The sequence below is a fragment of the Pinus tabuliformis genome, chromosome 1_2 (genome assembly GCF_031772625.1).
Source record: "Pinus tabuliformis cultivar Carrire ecotype Pingquan chromosome 1_2, CPIR1, whole genome shotgun sequence".
Taxonomy (NCBI): domain Eukaryota; kingdom Viridiplantae; phylum Streptophyta; class Pinopsida; order Pinales; family Pinaceae; genus Pinus; species Pinus tabuliformis.
In genome coordinates, this window is record NC_142298.1 from 661,930,169 (window position 1) to 661,946,904 (window position 16,736).

Genomic DNA, 16,736 nt, shown 5'->3' on the forward strand with positions numbered 1-16,736 from the left:
GAAAAAACAAAATCTCAATATAAAATTAAATTTGCAATATTAGAATGACGTTATATGATTTATTTCACTAGTTTCAATGTATTTTCAAGGCTACTTCTTCACTCTTGTGACTATCCCCTGATACAATGAGTGCTAAGTGGACTAGTCAAAAATCATGAAAAATTAGGCAGTTACAACTAAGTCTCATAGGAATGATCATAGATTAATGACTTACTTAACCCAATTAAGTCCCAAAAACAATACTTAATATAAAATTTTATAAAATGTTGATGAAATATTTTATAAAACTTTGTTCAACGCCGGGTACCTCCTCCTCGTTATTCGGCACTCCACGCGCCTTAAAATAAATCTTCGGGCGTGTTTCCGCCTAGGAAAGCATCTTATGATCTCGTCCACGAGTGGTAAGATGACCTTGGCAAAGTAGTCCGTGCGAACCTTTTGGAGAGCTGCAGAAGGTTCGATCCCTAAATCTCCTTTTGAAGGAAAGCTGCAAAAGGTTCGATCCCTAAGCTGAAAAAATATACAACAAGATCGTTAACCATGGGAAAAACTATAACTCATTTAACACGACGTTTGTTTATATTATTAGGTTTGTTTTTTAATTAATTAATTAAATTAAAAAGAAAAAGGGTTATAAACTAGCCATTGTCTCAAAAGGTACAAAGTGAGGCCGATAGAATTATTAAATTGGATTATTAAAGATTGTCCCAAAAGGTACAAAGAGAGGCCGATAAAATTATTAAATTAGATTATTAAAGATGGTTCGTTCGGCATCAGTCAAAACAAAAAAACAGAATTTAAACCAAAATGAAGGGAAAGAAAATAGGATCTGCGACTCAACAATTGCAACGAGCTCCTCCCTGAGCCTCCAATTCGTGGCTCCAATTCGTCTTGACGAGGCCACCTTGAGTAGCCCAATCGTCTGCGTTCCATATAGAGGAGTAAACGCCCATCGGTTGAGTTTGAGGATACGGGACTCCTCTTTTCTCATTGTTGGAAAATATCCGTACGGGCACATCATCTACAAAGAAACTGCTTGCATGCATCAAACATCCAGCTCATCAGACACTGTAATACACAGACTAACTAGGCATGGCAATTATCGTATATATACTCACACAACTTGCTGGCGATTCCAGAGAAAGGAATAGGAATGGAACTCTGCAGTTGGGTCGAACAATAAGAAAATACGTTGTTCTCTGTTGCCAACTCCTTCTGAATAAACATTAGTCTGCACAGCGTACGGCTCCCCAGAAGTATTCCCCAAAAACTCAAAGTCGAATTCATCATGCTGATCGCCTTGGGAAGACATCTGCAGTAACCAAGTATAAAGTATGAATTCAATCATTGATCAAACTTAATCAAGAACCCAAGAAATGCAATATAATCCGATCTACTGTATGGCAAATGACAGTTACATAGAATGCAGTAACAGTGCCAGTAGAGTCCCCAGGAACGAGTTTGATCTGCACATTCGCTTTTCCGAAGATGTATGTGCTCTTCGAAGCAAATCCTGCACCTGAAAACAGATCAACCTTAATGAGACTTGACTTGATGTAAGCAACAGACGCACAATCAGTAGTAAAAGCATAGAAATGGGATAAAAAATAGAATATATATAAATACCAGAAATGTTATCAAGTTTGAGCTGGAGCAACTCCCCTTGGGACATGACATGATTGACAGCCCAACTGGGGTAGAAGAAATCGTCGAAGGACGCACATTGAGAGCCCACGAGCAGGCTACACGACCCCCTTCTTGACAACCTACAAATGCCATCCTCAAGACCCGATTCGACTGGACTGTGTATCAAGCCAGTGGAAATGAATCAGAGTTCAATGAAGAAATAGCTGCGTGACCGAGAAAATTTATAGGGAATGGTAACTTGACTGGCACTCTACTATACTTAACTGCGATCATAAAAATCTGCCCCCAGTGGTCCCACGACTCCATTTAAATAATGTTTGTTTTCCTGTACTCACTCACGTATTGCCAGTCTCTCAGTTAATTACCGTAATGGAGACTCCTTTTCTCAAAATTTACCACACTTTTGCCCCTATTTGTCATTTGATATGAGGGCCACTTGGCGGGTAGTTACCGTGTAAATGTGCCACGTCTCCGATACTGCTTCGAGCGGAATTATGAAGTATAAAAGTGATGGTTACACCGGTATTTTATATATATTAATATTACTAGCAATTGAATGAAAAGCATGGAAATTGCATTGAAGAGGCAAAGGGAGGAAAGCTTTATAATAGAAACAGCAATGAAAATTTTGAGTTTTGTCAAAACGGGCAGTCTGGCTTTCTTGACTTTCCATGTTTTTTTGATTTTCTGTTTTTTCCTTTTCTGGTTCACATCCACGGTTGACAATGTCTCATCTGATCCAACGGCTTAGAGTAAAAGTGTTGACGAAAAGTTGATGCATAGGAAAGGCCTATCGGCCTAAATATTGTGTAAACTGAAATCAAAAATCAAAAAAGAAAAATTATAATTATTTTGAAAATAAATCTTAATATTTAATTTGTGTATATTAAAAATATTTTAAAATATTTTGTGAAATATTTTTATAATATTTTTATCAATTAATCACTCTAATTAAAATGATAAAAAACATAACAATTTTAAAAACTCCTTCATGTCCAATTAAATAATTAAACTAAAATTCTAAGAATATTATTAAAACATAAACAGACGTAATAGTATATTATTAGTCTAAACTATTCTTAATTCCAACCAATACTATGCACACTTATCTTCGTAATAATATATTATTAATCTAAACTATTCTTAATTCCAACAAATACTCTCGAGACATTACAAATAGACTCCGGCAGAGTTTTTTTGTTTGGTTGGTTTCGTGTTAGGTTACAGTATTACTTTTGCATCGGTTCCATTTATCCCTATACACACTAGCAACATTGGACATTTCGTTGGGTTGTATTCGGTGATGAAAGCAAGGCCCCCCAATAATAATTAAATTTAAAATTTTATTTATGACAATAAAGAAAATGGAAAGTTTATTACAAATTTGAAAATAGTTATAAATTAATGGGTTTTTTTATTTTGAAATTAATTTTTTTATTTTAAATTATTGTCATACTATTTAGACAAAAAGATGAATGTCGTAATTATGAAGGTGGACCTCAAAAAGGCATACGACTTTTTAGATTGGGGATATTTGAGAATGGTTCTTCATAAAATTGGCATAAGACCAAATGTTGTTGAATGGATAATGGCATGTGTCACAACAGTCATATACATTGTGGTAATTAATGGTTATCCATCTCGTTTTTTTGGAGCCAGAAGGGGACTTAGACAAGGATGCTCTCTTTCTCCCCTCTTGTTCATACTAGCCATGGACGCTCTAAGCCTGCACATCAAAAAAGCGGTGACAACAAGTCAGTTTGATGCTTTAAAAATTAGCAGTCAAATTTCAATCTCACACAGCTTTTTTGTAGATGATATTTTGTTGATGGGAATGATCAATAGATTCAAATGACTCAAACAACTATTTATTGATATGAACGATAAACAAGTCTTCTATAAAATCTTTCGCATCCTAATGATGAACCACCATTGATGGTTCGAAACGTCGATCACAACTACAAACCTAATGCGAGATGAATCCGGAAGAAGATGTACACAAACCTGAAGATCGCAGAAACCTAAAATCTAAGATACTATCCCAAATCTTCAAGAATTTCGGAAGAGCCACTGGCCTCTTTATGAATGAGCTCAAATCCTCCATCCTATATGGATCATGCAACTTAGAATACATCTTATATATACAGAGGAATTTCGGGGTGGGAGCGGAACCTCTGGTTACAGGCATGAAATACTTAGGATACCACCTAAAGCCAGGAAAATACAAGAATATAGACTGGATGTGGCTTGTGGATCGATTTCAAGGGTTGGGAACACTGATGCCTATCTCTAGGAGGTCGTATCACCCTCACCCAGTCAGTGCTCACACAATTGGGAGTCTATTGGGCACATCTATTTTGAATCCCGCAACTTATTTTAAACTCTCTCAATCGTATAATGGCACAATACATATGGTCTGGGGCTGGAAAAAGTTTCAAATACCATCTGGTCAAACTGGAGAAGATTGCCAGACCGAAAAAGCTTGGAGGATGGGGAGTTATAAATGTCAGACGTCTTGGCTGGGCGTTGTTGCTTAAATCGTTATGGAGGGGTATTTTCAGTGAAGGCATATGGGGTAAGATAATTCGCTTCAAATATCTTAAGAATAAGGACTTTATTTGCTGGATGAGACAAGGATCTATTGGAAATAAAAAAGGATCAAAGATCTGGTGCAGTTTCAACAAGATAAAAGAAATTTTTCTACAGAACATATCCTAGCTTTTCGGCACTGGACACAAGATTATATTGGGGAAAGATTGTATCCTAGGTATGAACACAGAATCACCTATTTCAGCAGAGTTAATAAACTACCTCAATAGCAAAGGCATCTTTGTTTGGAACCAGGTCATCTGAGAATGGATTGGTACCATACCAATTTGGATGGAGCCCAACCAATTGGACCTCACCGAACATCTTGAATAGGAATGGATCTGAATCATTAATTCGATGAAGAGCGTTGGCGTTTTCTATGACCGCAGGGGAGATCTGAATCATTAAATCTTCTTTGTCATGGAGATCAACCAATTATAAGTAATTGTGAGTTCATACATGTTGCATCCAGGATAAAAGAGGATAGTTATAAGCCTATTCTTCTTAATCTAGTTGATGGAAAGTGTTATAGCCAAGAATTGGTTCATGACGTTGTTTTAAGAAAACTAACATATGAGGATAAAGATGAAAAAATAGATAGATGACATCTATCAAAAACCACAAACATTGATCAATTATCTTATAGATTTATGTTCAAATGAAGGAGATTGGATTTTGGATTTGTTCTCATGTTCAGGTAACTTTTATGATATAAAATTATATTTCAATGTATATGTTTTTAATTTTTATATTTTTATGCTAATTTAGTTAGTTATTTCTGTTGTACTTAATGATCAGGTACAACACTATCATGTTGCTTACAAAAAGGAAGAAATTGCATAAACATTGAAAAAAGTCTCATTCCAATGTAATTTTATTAACTAAAGAATTAATTATATTAAAGGTCTTCCAAATGCAATCCAATAAGTTTGTTTGAGGAAAGGGGATTTTAATCAATCTCATGTGGCAAAAAAGGAAAAGGAACCTCAACAACCGTCAGATGGAATGATAGAAAAGGGATATTTTTGGATATTTGTAGACATCAAAGATCCAATAGGAGAGGAAAATTACCAAACTGAAGCACATAACACTATGGAAGAAGAAAATAATCAAGCTGAAGAATATGATGAACAAGGACTATATGATATTGTTGATTAAATTTATGTTATGTTTGAAATTCAAGCTCAATTTTGAGAACTATTCTTTAGTTATACTTGTAATGTTTTGACTTTGAGATTTTATGATCAAAATAAGTATTCAATTATTGTTGTTACATGTTTAATACTTTTATTATTTGATTTTCACTATAATTTTTATGTGCATCTTTATTTTAAAAAAAAAACTTTGGAAATTATTATTTTTTGACATAAAATTCACAAAAAAAAATAAAAAAAAATTTAAAACTTTTTTCCCCAAAATTTTCCAATATAAATCATTCATTTGACATGTCATTTTTAGCCAAAAGGCCCCAAAGTGTATAATTTTTTTATTATATATATTTTAAAAATGGGTATTTTTTTTCAAATGTTTAAAATTATTGCTTTCTTAGTGACAATTTTTTGATGTGCTTTGAAATATTAATTAATGATACAAAAATATTAGAAAATCCTAATTTTAAAATAGTGATATTTATTTTTTAAAATACACAATCAAAAATAAATATTTCATTGCAAAAAAATTTGAAAAGAAAAAATGAAAAGAAAAAGCTTGAAAAACACTTTAAAAAAACCTCTCAAGGAAGAAGAAGAAGAAGAAGAAGAAAAAGAAGAATACTTAAAAAATTGTTAAATAACCAACATTTAAAATATAATTATCCATACTAAATACCTAAGAAGATTTAAAGTGTAAAAAATAAGCCCCTCCAAAAAAAGGAGTTGATGTTGCATCAACACTTTTCAAAATTGTCATGAAAATCACGAACATTTAAAAAATAATGTCCATACTTAATATATAAGAAAATTAAAAATTAAAAAAGAAAAATATGCTCCAAAAAAAAAGTTGATGCTACATCAACACTTTTCTAAATCAGATGATTTTTTGCAACCTCTAAAAAAATCAGAACTTAGTAAAATTCATGTTAAGTTGGCAACTTTGTTTATCATTTGCCATGCAAAAAATTGAAGTAGCCAAGGATCATTGAAAAGGTTGACAGATCATAAGTTTCATCTTCATGTCTTCCACAAAGTGGATCTTTTCCTTCTTTAAAACAATTCTCATGATCTAATAGGTTCAATAAATTCTAAATCATTTTAGTAGGGACCTTACATTATCAAACAATGTCTAGGAAAGGTGTGATATTTTCATTTGGAAGATGGAAGGGGAAATTCTCCCTAACCTGTGAAACGTGCACTACATATATAAATTTTAACCCTAATGGTTTCTTCTAGGAGTGTTAGTTCATCTTGTATATAGTTTAGATGGGGTTTTATATTATGTTTGTAATTTTTTCATCTAATAAATTGTTTTCTAGTGTCACTCAATTTTTCTACATTAATAATGTCGATGGTGTGAGATTTTATTCCTGGAATATTACCTCAATAGATTAGTCCATTTTTACCACTTCTCTTTTCTTTGTCCATGATGGTAACATTTGGATTAGACTTTTCACCAATAACTAGGATGAATATGACATTGTGATTGATTTGTTAACCAATTCCCTTGTGTATCACATTGTAACCTGTGTGTTTATCTTTATTTCCAAATTATCATCATGTAGTTGAATGTCACTTATCGTGTGCATAACCCTTTATTTTCCATGAAATATTTAAGAGTTAAATTTTTGGTGCAATCATTCCAATTGGTTTCACTTAGTGACATTCCTAGAATCCAAAATCCTTTCATAGAAAACATTGTAAATAATATTTTATACTTGCATTTAGTGCATGCATGTCTAAGATGATAAGTTTTTCATTAATATATAATTTACCATCCATCACAATTCATAATTACCTAACCGCACTATAAATTTACATTAGACATATAATTTTTAAAACTACATCCAATATATATACCATTTTTTAAGAAATATATATTCCATATGAGGAATATACATGTTTTTGTCCTCAAGGGAATATTAGACAATAAGGATTGAAGCCATTATAAATATACACCCATTATGATCACAACATATCACATGCAGGAATTTAAGTCATATGTGGAGGATAACAACATTTCTCCCAAGAATACAAGTTACATCCAGTTGACACACGCACATATCATAGAAAGAAACAAAATAAGTTGTTCATCAAATACTCTAGCACTATACAAGTTATTCCATACTCATATCATGTTAAAAACAAAAATTAGGTGGCATAATTCTCATGCATCCTTAACTAGCTTATTCCCCCATTCCCATTGGATGGAGGGTCATGAACCAAGGGTACTATTCCCTCCCACCACACCCCCCCCCAAAAAAAAAAACTAAATATATGACACATTGGCCAAATATCAGTAACCTCATCATAATAGTGTGCCACTCAAGTGGTAATGAACTACATGCACATACATTAGGATAGTTTAACTCATGGCACTGTGCTATCACATCCCTTTGAGAAATTGGTCTAGCCAACATCGTATATGCTCAATGATTTAGTGCTATGATGCATCAAGGTCAACCCTTTCCCTCACTCGAAATAATATTATTTATATATTCTTAACCCAGCCTAATAAATGCATGATTAATGACATTTATTAGCACAATATCTAGAAACAAATATAGTAGATGATTAATATTGATATTTAACATATCATATGCTATGTAATTAAATAAAATGAAGAAATAAAAACCATTTTGGACGCAATTCAATAAAAATGTAAAGGGAATCTTTAGATCACCTTGGTAATTTATACCCTCATATAGGTAACATTCAATGTGAATTGGAAGCATTACCTAATGTGCAAGTGAATCTAGGTAGAATATGTTTCCCTATCCTCCACCACCTCCCCATATCAATAATTTCCCCAAACAATGCATCCTTGGATCTTGAGGATACATATGTGGGGATATAGGGTGGACATATTCTCAAAGAAAAATCTATAAATCAATGTCACAAAATAAATATTACCTCCTATCACCCTATGATAGGAAGCAAGTTGGAAGTTTAGCATGATCGATAAAACATACCCATACATAATAAGTCCCAACTATCATGCTCTTAATGAGCATAATCAAAACCCCTAATTTATTGTGAGGAGAATGACATACCACTAAGAAAAAGACTAACACTACCCTATATTGTGTCAACAATCACTCTAGATATATTATTTTTATTGTGCCATCCTTGACCTTATCATTTTGATTACTATGTGCCAACACCAATCTAACATATTAGAAATTGTATGTAAGCACCATTAAAATTATTTTATTCCAAATGAAAAACTCTCTTTATACATCTTGTACCATTTTTATACCTCCCAAATTGGAGTGGGATATTACAACAAAGAATCTTTTGAATTTTTTCAAGTACGTGAGATTGAATATGAGGACTTGCATTCAATGGTTTTGTAGCATCTTAACTAGGTTGGAATTTATTATATGTAGTACATGATTATTTTTTTCTTTCTCAAATTAATATAACCATTAGTATTCCACTTTCTATTCAGATGGGGCTTCATCTAATGTTATGTCCCATGGGATTTTACCACCACAAACCCCCACCACCACTTTCAATCCATCCATAAAATATCACTACACCTATCCATCCTACACTATTATGAATCATAGTAACCCTATTTGTTACATCCATTATTTCTAAATATGCTATTGTTACATTTATTTTGGCTACATATATAGTTGTTGCATGCACTTATGTTGCATCCCAACAACTCCATTAGATCAAGGTATGCAACTAGTGACTATGTCTCCCATTATGGAAGGTCAATATCTATCATTACTTAAGAAATTTATGGGGATATAATTAGGGTATGAAATCCTTATCCATAATACATGAAGTTTATTTTACAAATTTTGGAAGTTTCATTAATTGATTCTTATAACTATTTTAGGGATGCATTATAGAGAAGCTTGGGTTATGGAGGAGGGAAATTGTCTTGAGACTGGGAATCCCATTTTGAGTGAATTCTGTTGTATAAAACTCTAATCATATTTTATAAGTTTGTTAATTAACAAAATTGTGGGAAATAGCTTAAATAAATGGTTTTTCCTTTCTAGTCTCCAAAAAGATGCACTACTCCTCAATGTAAGAAGATTCAAGTTTCCTTAAGCTTGCAGAAGAGGAATATCATATTTAAGTATCCAACTATTTATGGTGAAGGCAGTATGGGTTAGTGAGTGATCCATTATGTATATTGGCATGAGGTGCTTGATATGCATTTTGGGAAGAAGGTGCATTGTGTCTTCAACATGAGTTGTTATTATTTTCCCATTTCGATAAGATATACCATTTTGTTTCCTTGGTATGATGTACTATTCTATAAGAAAATGTACAATTGTATCTTTTTTCAAATCAAATACATCGGTTTGGACATGTATAATAAATTGTTTATGGCTTCAATTTTTAATGATACTTTGTTATTGAAAGGGGGGAAAGGGAGGCAGAAGCTCTGGTTTTAGGGTTTAACGAAGCTAGTGGCAGAGAGTAACAAGTATCCATGGAGACACAGGGAGGAGGGAGTTCCACTCCCTCCTACAGTTATATGGTAGCAGACAGAGGAAGAGGAGGGGAAAAGAACAAAACTCCAAAGCCCTGGGAGGTCAAGACAAAAGACACAGAAACATAGAAGGTGGAAGATAGCAAAACCAATGCAAATCAAGGGGCCCACGAAGAAGATTGTCGGCAGGAAAAAGCGGAAGATAGAGGTCAAGGTTTAGAGAACAAAGCCAAGATGGGGCCCTGTAAACCCAATACCACAACTAAAACTCGGGTCATTCTGAACGATCCAGCTCTGCAAGCACACAGAGATCACATGGCTAACTATGCCATAATATGTAAATTTATGGGAATCTGGCCATCAGAGAAAGCATTGTACACCTGGATAAAATACAATTGGAAACCAAAGGGGGAGTTAAATATTCATCTTGGATCCAAAGGTTTTTTCACTGTGGTGTTTACAAACATGGAATACAGAGACAGAATCTTTGAAGGAGGGCCATACTTCTTTGTAGCTGTTGGGCTCTATATGAGGCCATGGACGATGAACTTTGTGCCTGAACGAGAAACCTTCACTTCGGTACCGGTATGGATTCAACTATACTCCTTACCTTTAGATTACTAGATGCCAGAGTCTTTAAAAGCTATAGGCAATAAATTAGGTCAGTTCTTAAAGATTTTAGAGGCAACTCTAAGGGGAAAATATACATCCTATGTCCGCATATGTGTGGAGATGGACCTATCAGGAGCCCTTCGAGATGAGGTCATTCTAGAAGTCTATGATGAGGAATGGGTTCAAGCAGTTGACTATGAACATATCCCGTTCAGATGTCACAAATGTCATGACGATGGGCATCTATCTAGAGACTGTCCACTCAATGGAAGGGAGGAAAACCTAAATCCAAACAAAGGAAAAGACCAGACAGGTTTCACTAAAGTAGGAGGGAAAGGAAAAGGGGGAGGAAGGAAGACACAGAAGAGCCCTAGTGTGAATGATAAAATAAAAAGTTACAAAAACTTTGAGATCTTAGGAGAAAAATAAGTTGAGGAAAGGGATAAAGACAATATAGAGAATCAGACAACAAGGGGGAAGGAAAAGAGACTAGCGTGGAGTACATTCAGGAACAGAATGAGCACACGATGGACTCTTTGAATACCATGGAAGTAGAAAAAGACCGGGAAATGACTCAAAGTGAAAGTGGTACAGAGGATAAAGATTTGCAGGAGATCTTGTAAAGGGAGAACCTAGAGCTAGAAAAGTTTCTAGAACAGGGTGGAAACATGGGAATAAACTCCATCCCTCAGGAGGACGTGGAAAAGTTCCAACAGATATTCCTTAACAAGGCACATCAAACAGCTGCAGGTGTTAAAATAGGACATGACAACCAGGAAAACAAAGGAACCTCCTCAATAGGATTAATAACCAGAAAATTAACAAAGAATCCAGGCAAAATGAGGGGTAGAAAAAGATAGAAGGAATTACTACTGGAGTGTGGCAAGCTCATGATTGATTCAGGAAGGATGAAAGACATTTCTAGTTACTCCTTTATAACCCCACCTCAATGAATATCACAACCTGGAACATTAGAGGACTAGGGAGCAGAAGAAAACAGAGGTATCTTGGTAAAAGGATTAGAGAGGAAAAAACGGACATAGTATTCATACATGAAACAAAATGCTCAGTGGATAAGATTCATGGAAAACATAGCAAATGGGTTAATAGATATGAATACCTTGAGGTTAAGGCAAATAAATCTTCTGGTGGTATTCTCACTCTCTAGGATCCACAGAAATTTGGTGTGATTGATGTGGAGGCATCCAGACATCACCTTTCTCTAATTTTCCAACCGGTGGGAGACAGGCAATAATACATGATCACCAATGTATATGGTACACAACCAATGGAGGACAAACTTCGACTCCTCACAACACTAGAGGATATGAAGAAGAGATACCCAGCTCTACCATGGATTCTTGGAGGTGATTTTAACATAACAAAATCACTCATGGAGAAGAAAGGAGGAACTAGAATACTTGGGAGAGATTCAATTGTGTTCCAGAATTTCATCACCAATATGAAATTGGTTGATACGGAAACAAGCAATGGAATCCTCACTTGGAACAAAAAAAGAGGAGGCCCTACCCAAGTGGCCTCAAAATTGGACAGATTTATGGTTTCGGAGGAACTTCTTCTCAGGGGAAGCAGCATTACTGCACTCATTTTACCTTTTGGGGGTCAAATCACTAGCCTATCCAATTAGAAGCCTCCATTTTTGGCAAACCAAGGAAAACCCCCTTTAGGTTTGAGAATTCTTGGCTCACACATTCAGATTTCCTCACAAATATTGAACAATGGTGGAAGGAATATCTACACCTTCAAGGTACAAATATGTTCCTACTTCACTGCAGGCTCAAACACATTAAAGGCAGACTCAAAGAGTGGAACAAAAAGGAATTTGGTAGCATCTTCAAAGCTAAAGGAGAGGTGGGAAAGAAACTAAAGGAAATAAACTAGATTCTTATCATAGAAGGATACACAGATGAAAGGAAAGAGATGGCAGAGTAACTCCAGCAGGAACAGGACAATAGATACCTTCAAGAGGAAACACTCTGGAGATAGAAATCCAGAGTACAATGGATCAAAGAAGGGGAGAGAAACACCAAATTCCTTCACAGATCCACCATTGCTCACCGAAACAACAATAGAATTGTGAAACTTATAGATCAACATGGTGTAGAGAGAAACACTCACGAAGAGATGGAGAAAGTTCTACTCCAGCATTTTCAGAAAATTGCTAAGGAAACCTCGAAAGATAGATACCAGTTTATAGAAAAATTCACTCAGTACATCCCTAAATTGGTCACCAGAGAAGATAATTTCAATCTCAATAGACCAGTTACAGTGGAAGAAATTTAGGAAGTAGTGAAAGAGATGAAAAATGGGAAAGCACCAGGCCCGAATGGCTTCAATGTGGACTTTTTCAAAGCTTGTTGGAAGATAGTGAAACAGGACATCCCGGAGGTAGTGGAAGACTCTCGAAGGTTTAAGAAAGTATTAAAGGCGCTCAATGAATATTTCATAGCCTTAATCCCCAAATAGGAGAAGGCCACCTCTCTAGAGAAATTTCAACCTATAGCATTATGTAATGTGATCTACAAAATTAAATCCAAAGTCATTGCTAATCATCTCAAACCTCTCCTCCCAACCCTACTGTCAGAGGAACACACAGGCTATGTGGAAGGAAGACAAATTCTAGATAATATAATACAAGAACATGAAACAGTTCATTCACTCATTACCAACAAACAGGATGGAATGATAATGCAGTTGCACATAGCAAATGCCTATGACAAACTTAGCTGGTCATATATAAGAGCGATTTTAAAAGCTTGTGGCTTTGATCACGATTGGATAAAATGGGTTATGGCACTAGTTACCACAGCTAGTTGTTCAACTCTTCTCAATGGTGCTCCTTCCAAAACCTTCAAGCCTTCTAGAGGTCTAAGGCAAGGAGATCCTCTTTCTCCTTTCCTCTTCATTCTAATGATGGAAGGGTTAGGAAGAGCTATCAAAGCTGCTATGGAGGAAGGGAGAATTCAGGGTCTGAGACTCACTCATGGTGGGGACATGGTGACACATCAACAATTTGTGGATGACACTATGATTCAAGGAACTCCCACTGTTTAGGAAGACAAAGCATTCAAACATATTCTGAGTGAGTTTGTTAGGGCAGTAGGCACTGAGGTAAGTCTCACTAAATACAAAATCTTCTTTTTCAATACAGATATTTCAATTCAAATAAATCTTTCCAGAATTTTGGGCTTTCAAAGGGACACACTGCCTGTGAAGTACCGGGGAGTTCCTCTGACTAAAAAACCACTTCACAAGGATATATGAGAGCCTATTCTTAATAAGCTAAAAGATAATATCAGCAAATGGACAAACAGAGCACTAAATCTAGCAGGGAGACTAGTTCTCACTCAGGTTGTCCTACAAAGTATCCCTATCTATATGCTATCTGCCATTCCAGCACCAGCCAGTGTAATGACCAATATAAGAAACATTTAGAGAGACTTTTTATGGGGGAAAGGTGAAGAAAAGAAGAAATGGGCCCTTGTGGCATGGGACAGAGTTTTCAAACCTAAGTCCCATGGTGGCTTGGGTCTTCATGACCCAGGAATTCTAAATAGAGTTCTTGGTGCCAAAATCTAGTGGAGATGGCTGAAAGAAATTCAAGACCCTTGGGCAAAACTCTGGAAGCAAAAATATGCTAGCGAATGGTAGGAGGAAAATCTAATCAGAATGACAGGACATGTAAAAGGTTCTGCAATTTGGAACACGTCATGGGAGAACAGAGCCCTAGTCCAAAACCATAGTTTCTGGGAGATCAGAAATGGGAACCTGCCTTGGTTCTGGGAGGACAATTGGTAGCAGGAGGACAATCTCCGAAGTGAATATTTAGTAGACATTCACACTGATACCATCAACAAAGGACTAAAGAGGGTAAGTGACTATTGGGACCAAGTAAGGAATGATAAGAAATGGAGAACTTGGAAACTTCTAGATTATAGTGGAATGGGCATGTTGCATACTCAAGCTACAGCCCTTCAAGGTCTTTTAGACAAGAGACAAATCTTGAACTCAAACTTGAATGATCAACTAAGATGTGGAAAGAACAAGACAGGTCTCTTCAACCTTAAGGAAGCCAAAAGAATAGATGTAGGGCTAAACCATCCCAACACTGATAAGACATGGAAAGAAATCTGGGAAAATCCTCATTGTATGAATGTAAAACTGTTCGAGTGGCTGGTTCAACAAGGCAAGATTCTGACATGGGATAACCTAAGAAAAAGAGGTTTTGTTGGCCCCTCAAGATGTCACTTATGTAGACAATAGGAAGAAACTACAAATCATCTCCTGAATAGTTTCACTTTCACCACAACTATTTGGAATTGGGTTGGAGAAGTCTTTGAGCAAACAGATAGAGATGCTAATGACATCACCACTTTCAAGAACTGGAGGAAGAATTTTTTGGATAATGAGATCATAAACTCTACCTGGATGTTGACCTCAGTATTATTAATATAGAATGTCTGGAAGGCGTTTAACAATAGGATTTTCAAGGAGAAAGTGAGTCCAGTGAGTTACACCCTCAAACTGGTCCTTAAATAACTCAAAAAAACTATACATATCCTGGGAGGAGAAGCTACAGGTAAACCTATTGAACAAAGAGAGGAAATAATATTAAAGAAGTTAGAGCTCAAGGTTTTCGCCCTCAGGGTTCTATGCAGATTATCAAGAAAACCTCAACATAAAAGTTTTCTTGGAAACCCCCTTCTCATGGTTTTTTAAAATTGAACATAGATGGGGATTCAAAAGGGAATCCATGAGAAGCAGGTTATGGAGGGGTCCTGAGGGATGAGGAAGGAAACATACAGGTCATATTCCACAGTTATCTTGGCAAAGCGATTAACGACATGGCTGAGCTCATGACGATGCAATCATGCCTGGAAATACTGCTCAAGTACAACATTCAAAATGTCATCATTGAGGCTAATTCAGAACTAGTCATTAACTAAGTAAAAAGGATAAATGATGGCGCTACTCCTGAGAAAATCTCAAAACATTGGCGGCTTCTACAAGTCTACCAAAGAATCCAAGCACACCTAAGAATGATGAGAACCTCAGGTTGGTGCATGTTTGTAAGAAAGCCAACAAAGTGACAGACCGACTTGCTAATGAGGGGGTACGAAATAAGCATATTGATCTCTGTTGCTGGTGGGAGAAGATAACAAATGACAGGTTGAAGGATGGATGTTCATCCATAGCCATTAGCGACCAACAGTAGCATCAAGAAAATCAAGAGGCCATATTTGCTGACATAGAGCCACAGTAAGGGTTACTATTATTCTGGTTTCATCATGAAGTGTTTTGACATAAGTGTGATCCCTTTTAGGTGGCAGGTCTCTGGCGGCCTCATTTACGTGGGTAATGGAAACCTAGACATCTCAGGGGAATAGCTGGATAGAGGGATCTTCATCTCCCTTTGGCCCATAAGCCGGAACCCGAATTTTCTCGGTAACTGCAAAAACCCAACTTTTATTCCGGTGAACAAATTTACTGCCCTTGCGGTGGTTTCTAGTATTTCGCAAGCTCAGCAAGCAGGAAGCGATTTTTCTCATTTGGGAGCGATTACACTCACCACGCGACACATGGCTAGGGGTGGGGTGGAATTACCGCCTTCATCATGCGCTAACTATCGGTGCTCTTAGTCCGCACGATTTGACTCGTAACCGTTGGATCAAGCGAGGATGATCTACGGCCAGGATTTTGCATGCAAGTTGGTGGGTCCACATCAGGGGTTATGTTTCTAGCTATTCACAAGACCTCTCCGGGATCGCGTGCAAATGATGGATTTCAAAGGGTTAAAGTGATCGAAGGTTAAGCCCAAAACAGATCCGATAAGATTATAGATTATGGTCTATTGGGTTTATCGAGTCTGATTCATTTGTTAAAAGGTGCGCTTGTTGGCCACCTGATATCTTTCTAATCCGCTGGATCATCAGTTCAAGATCCAACGGTCAGTTTTAGACTACAGGTTGGTTTTGGCGGGCCAACGTCCTTGGTTATGCTTTGTCGTTTTGTGACCTTGTACTGGGGTTGGCTTGGCGTATTGGGGGGCCTCACAACCGCAGTCGCCTTTGTACAATATTTCTCTTTTTAATTGAATAGAAGGATCTAGTGTTGCCTTAGAAAAAAAATAATATTTTGTTATTATTCCATTTTTTGTTTATTTGAATTTCACGATGAAAACCATAAAGAAGGCTAGGCATCATGTTTTCTATCCCTAAAACCATTATTGTCTAGGTTTAACATGAAACTATTAATAT

At 36.1% G+C, this 16,736-nt stretch overlaps 1 protein-coding gene across 1 annotated transcript; it reads right to left on the reverse strand.

Moving 5' to 3' along the window:
- Positions 1-753: 753 nt before the first annotated feature.
- Positions 754-1,953, reverse strand: LOC149207427 (xyloglucan endotransglucosylase protein 6-like). Its single transcript, XM_089398038.1, has 5 exons — positions 1,907-1,953; positions 1,627-1,802; positions 1,419-1,519; positions 1,119-1,312; positions 754-1,032 (listed from the first exon to the last, which is right to left on the reverse strand). Exons 1-5 carry the CDS (start codon positions 1,951-1,953, stop codon positions 837-839), a joined length of 714 nt encoding a protein of 237 aa, XP_089254164.1. The 3' UTR covers positions 754-836.
- Positions 1,954-16,736: the final 14,783 nt, after the last annotated feature.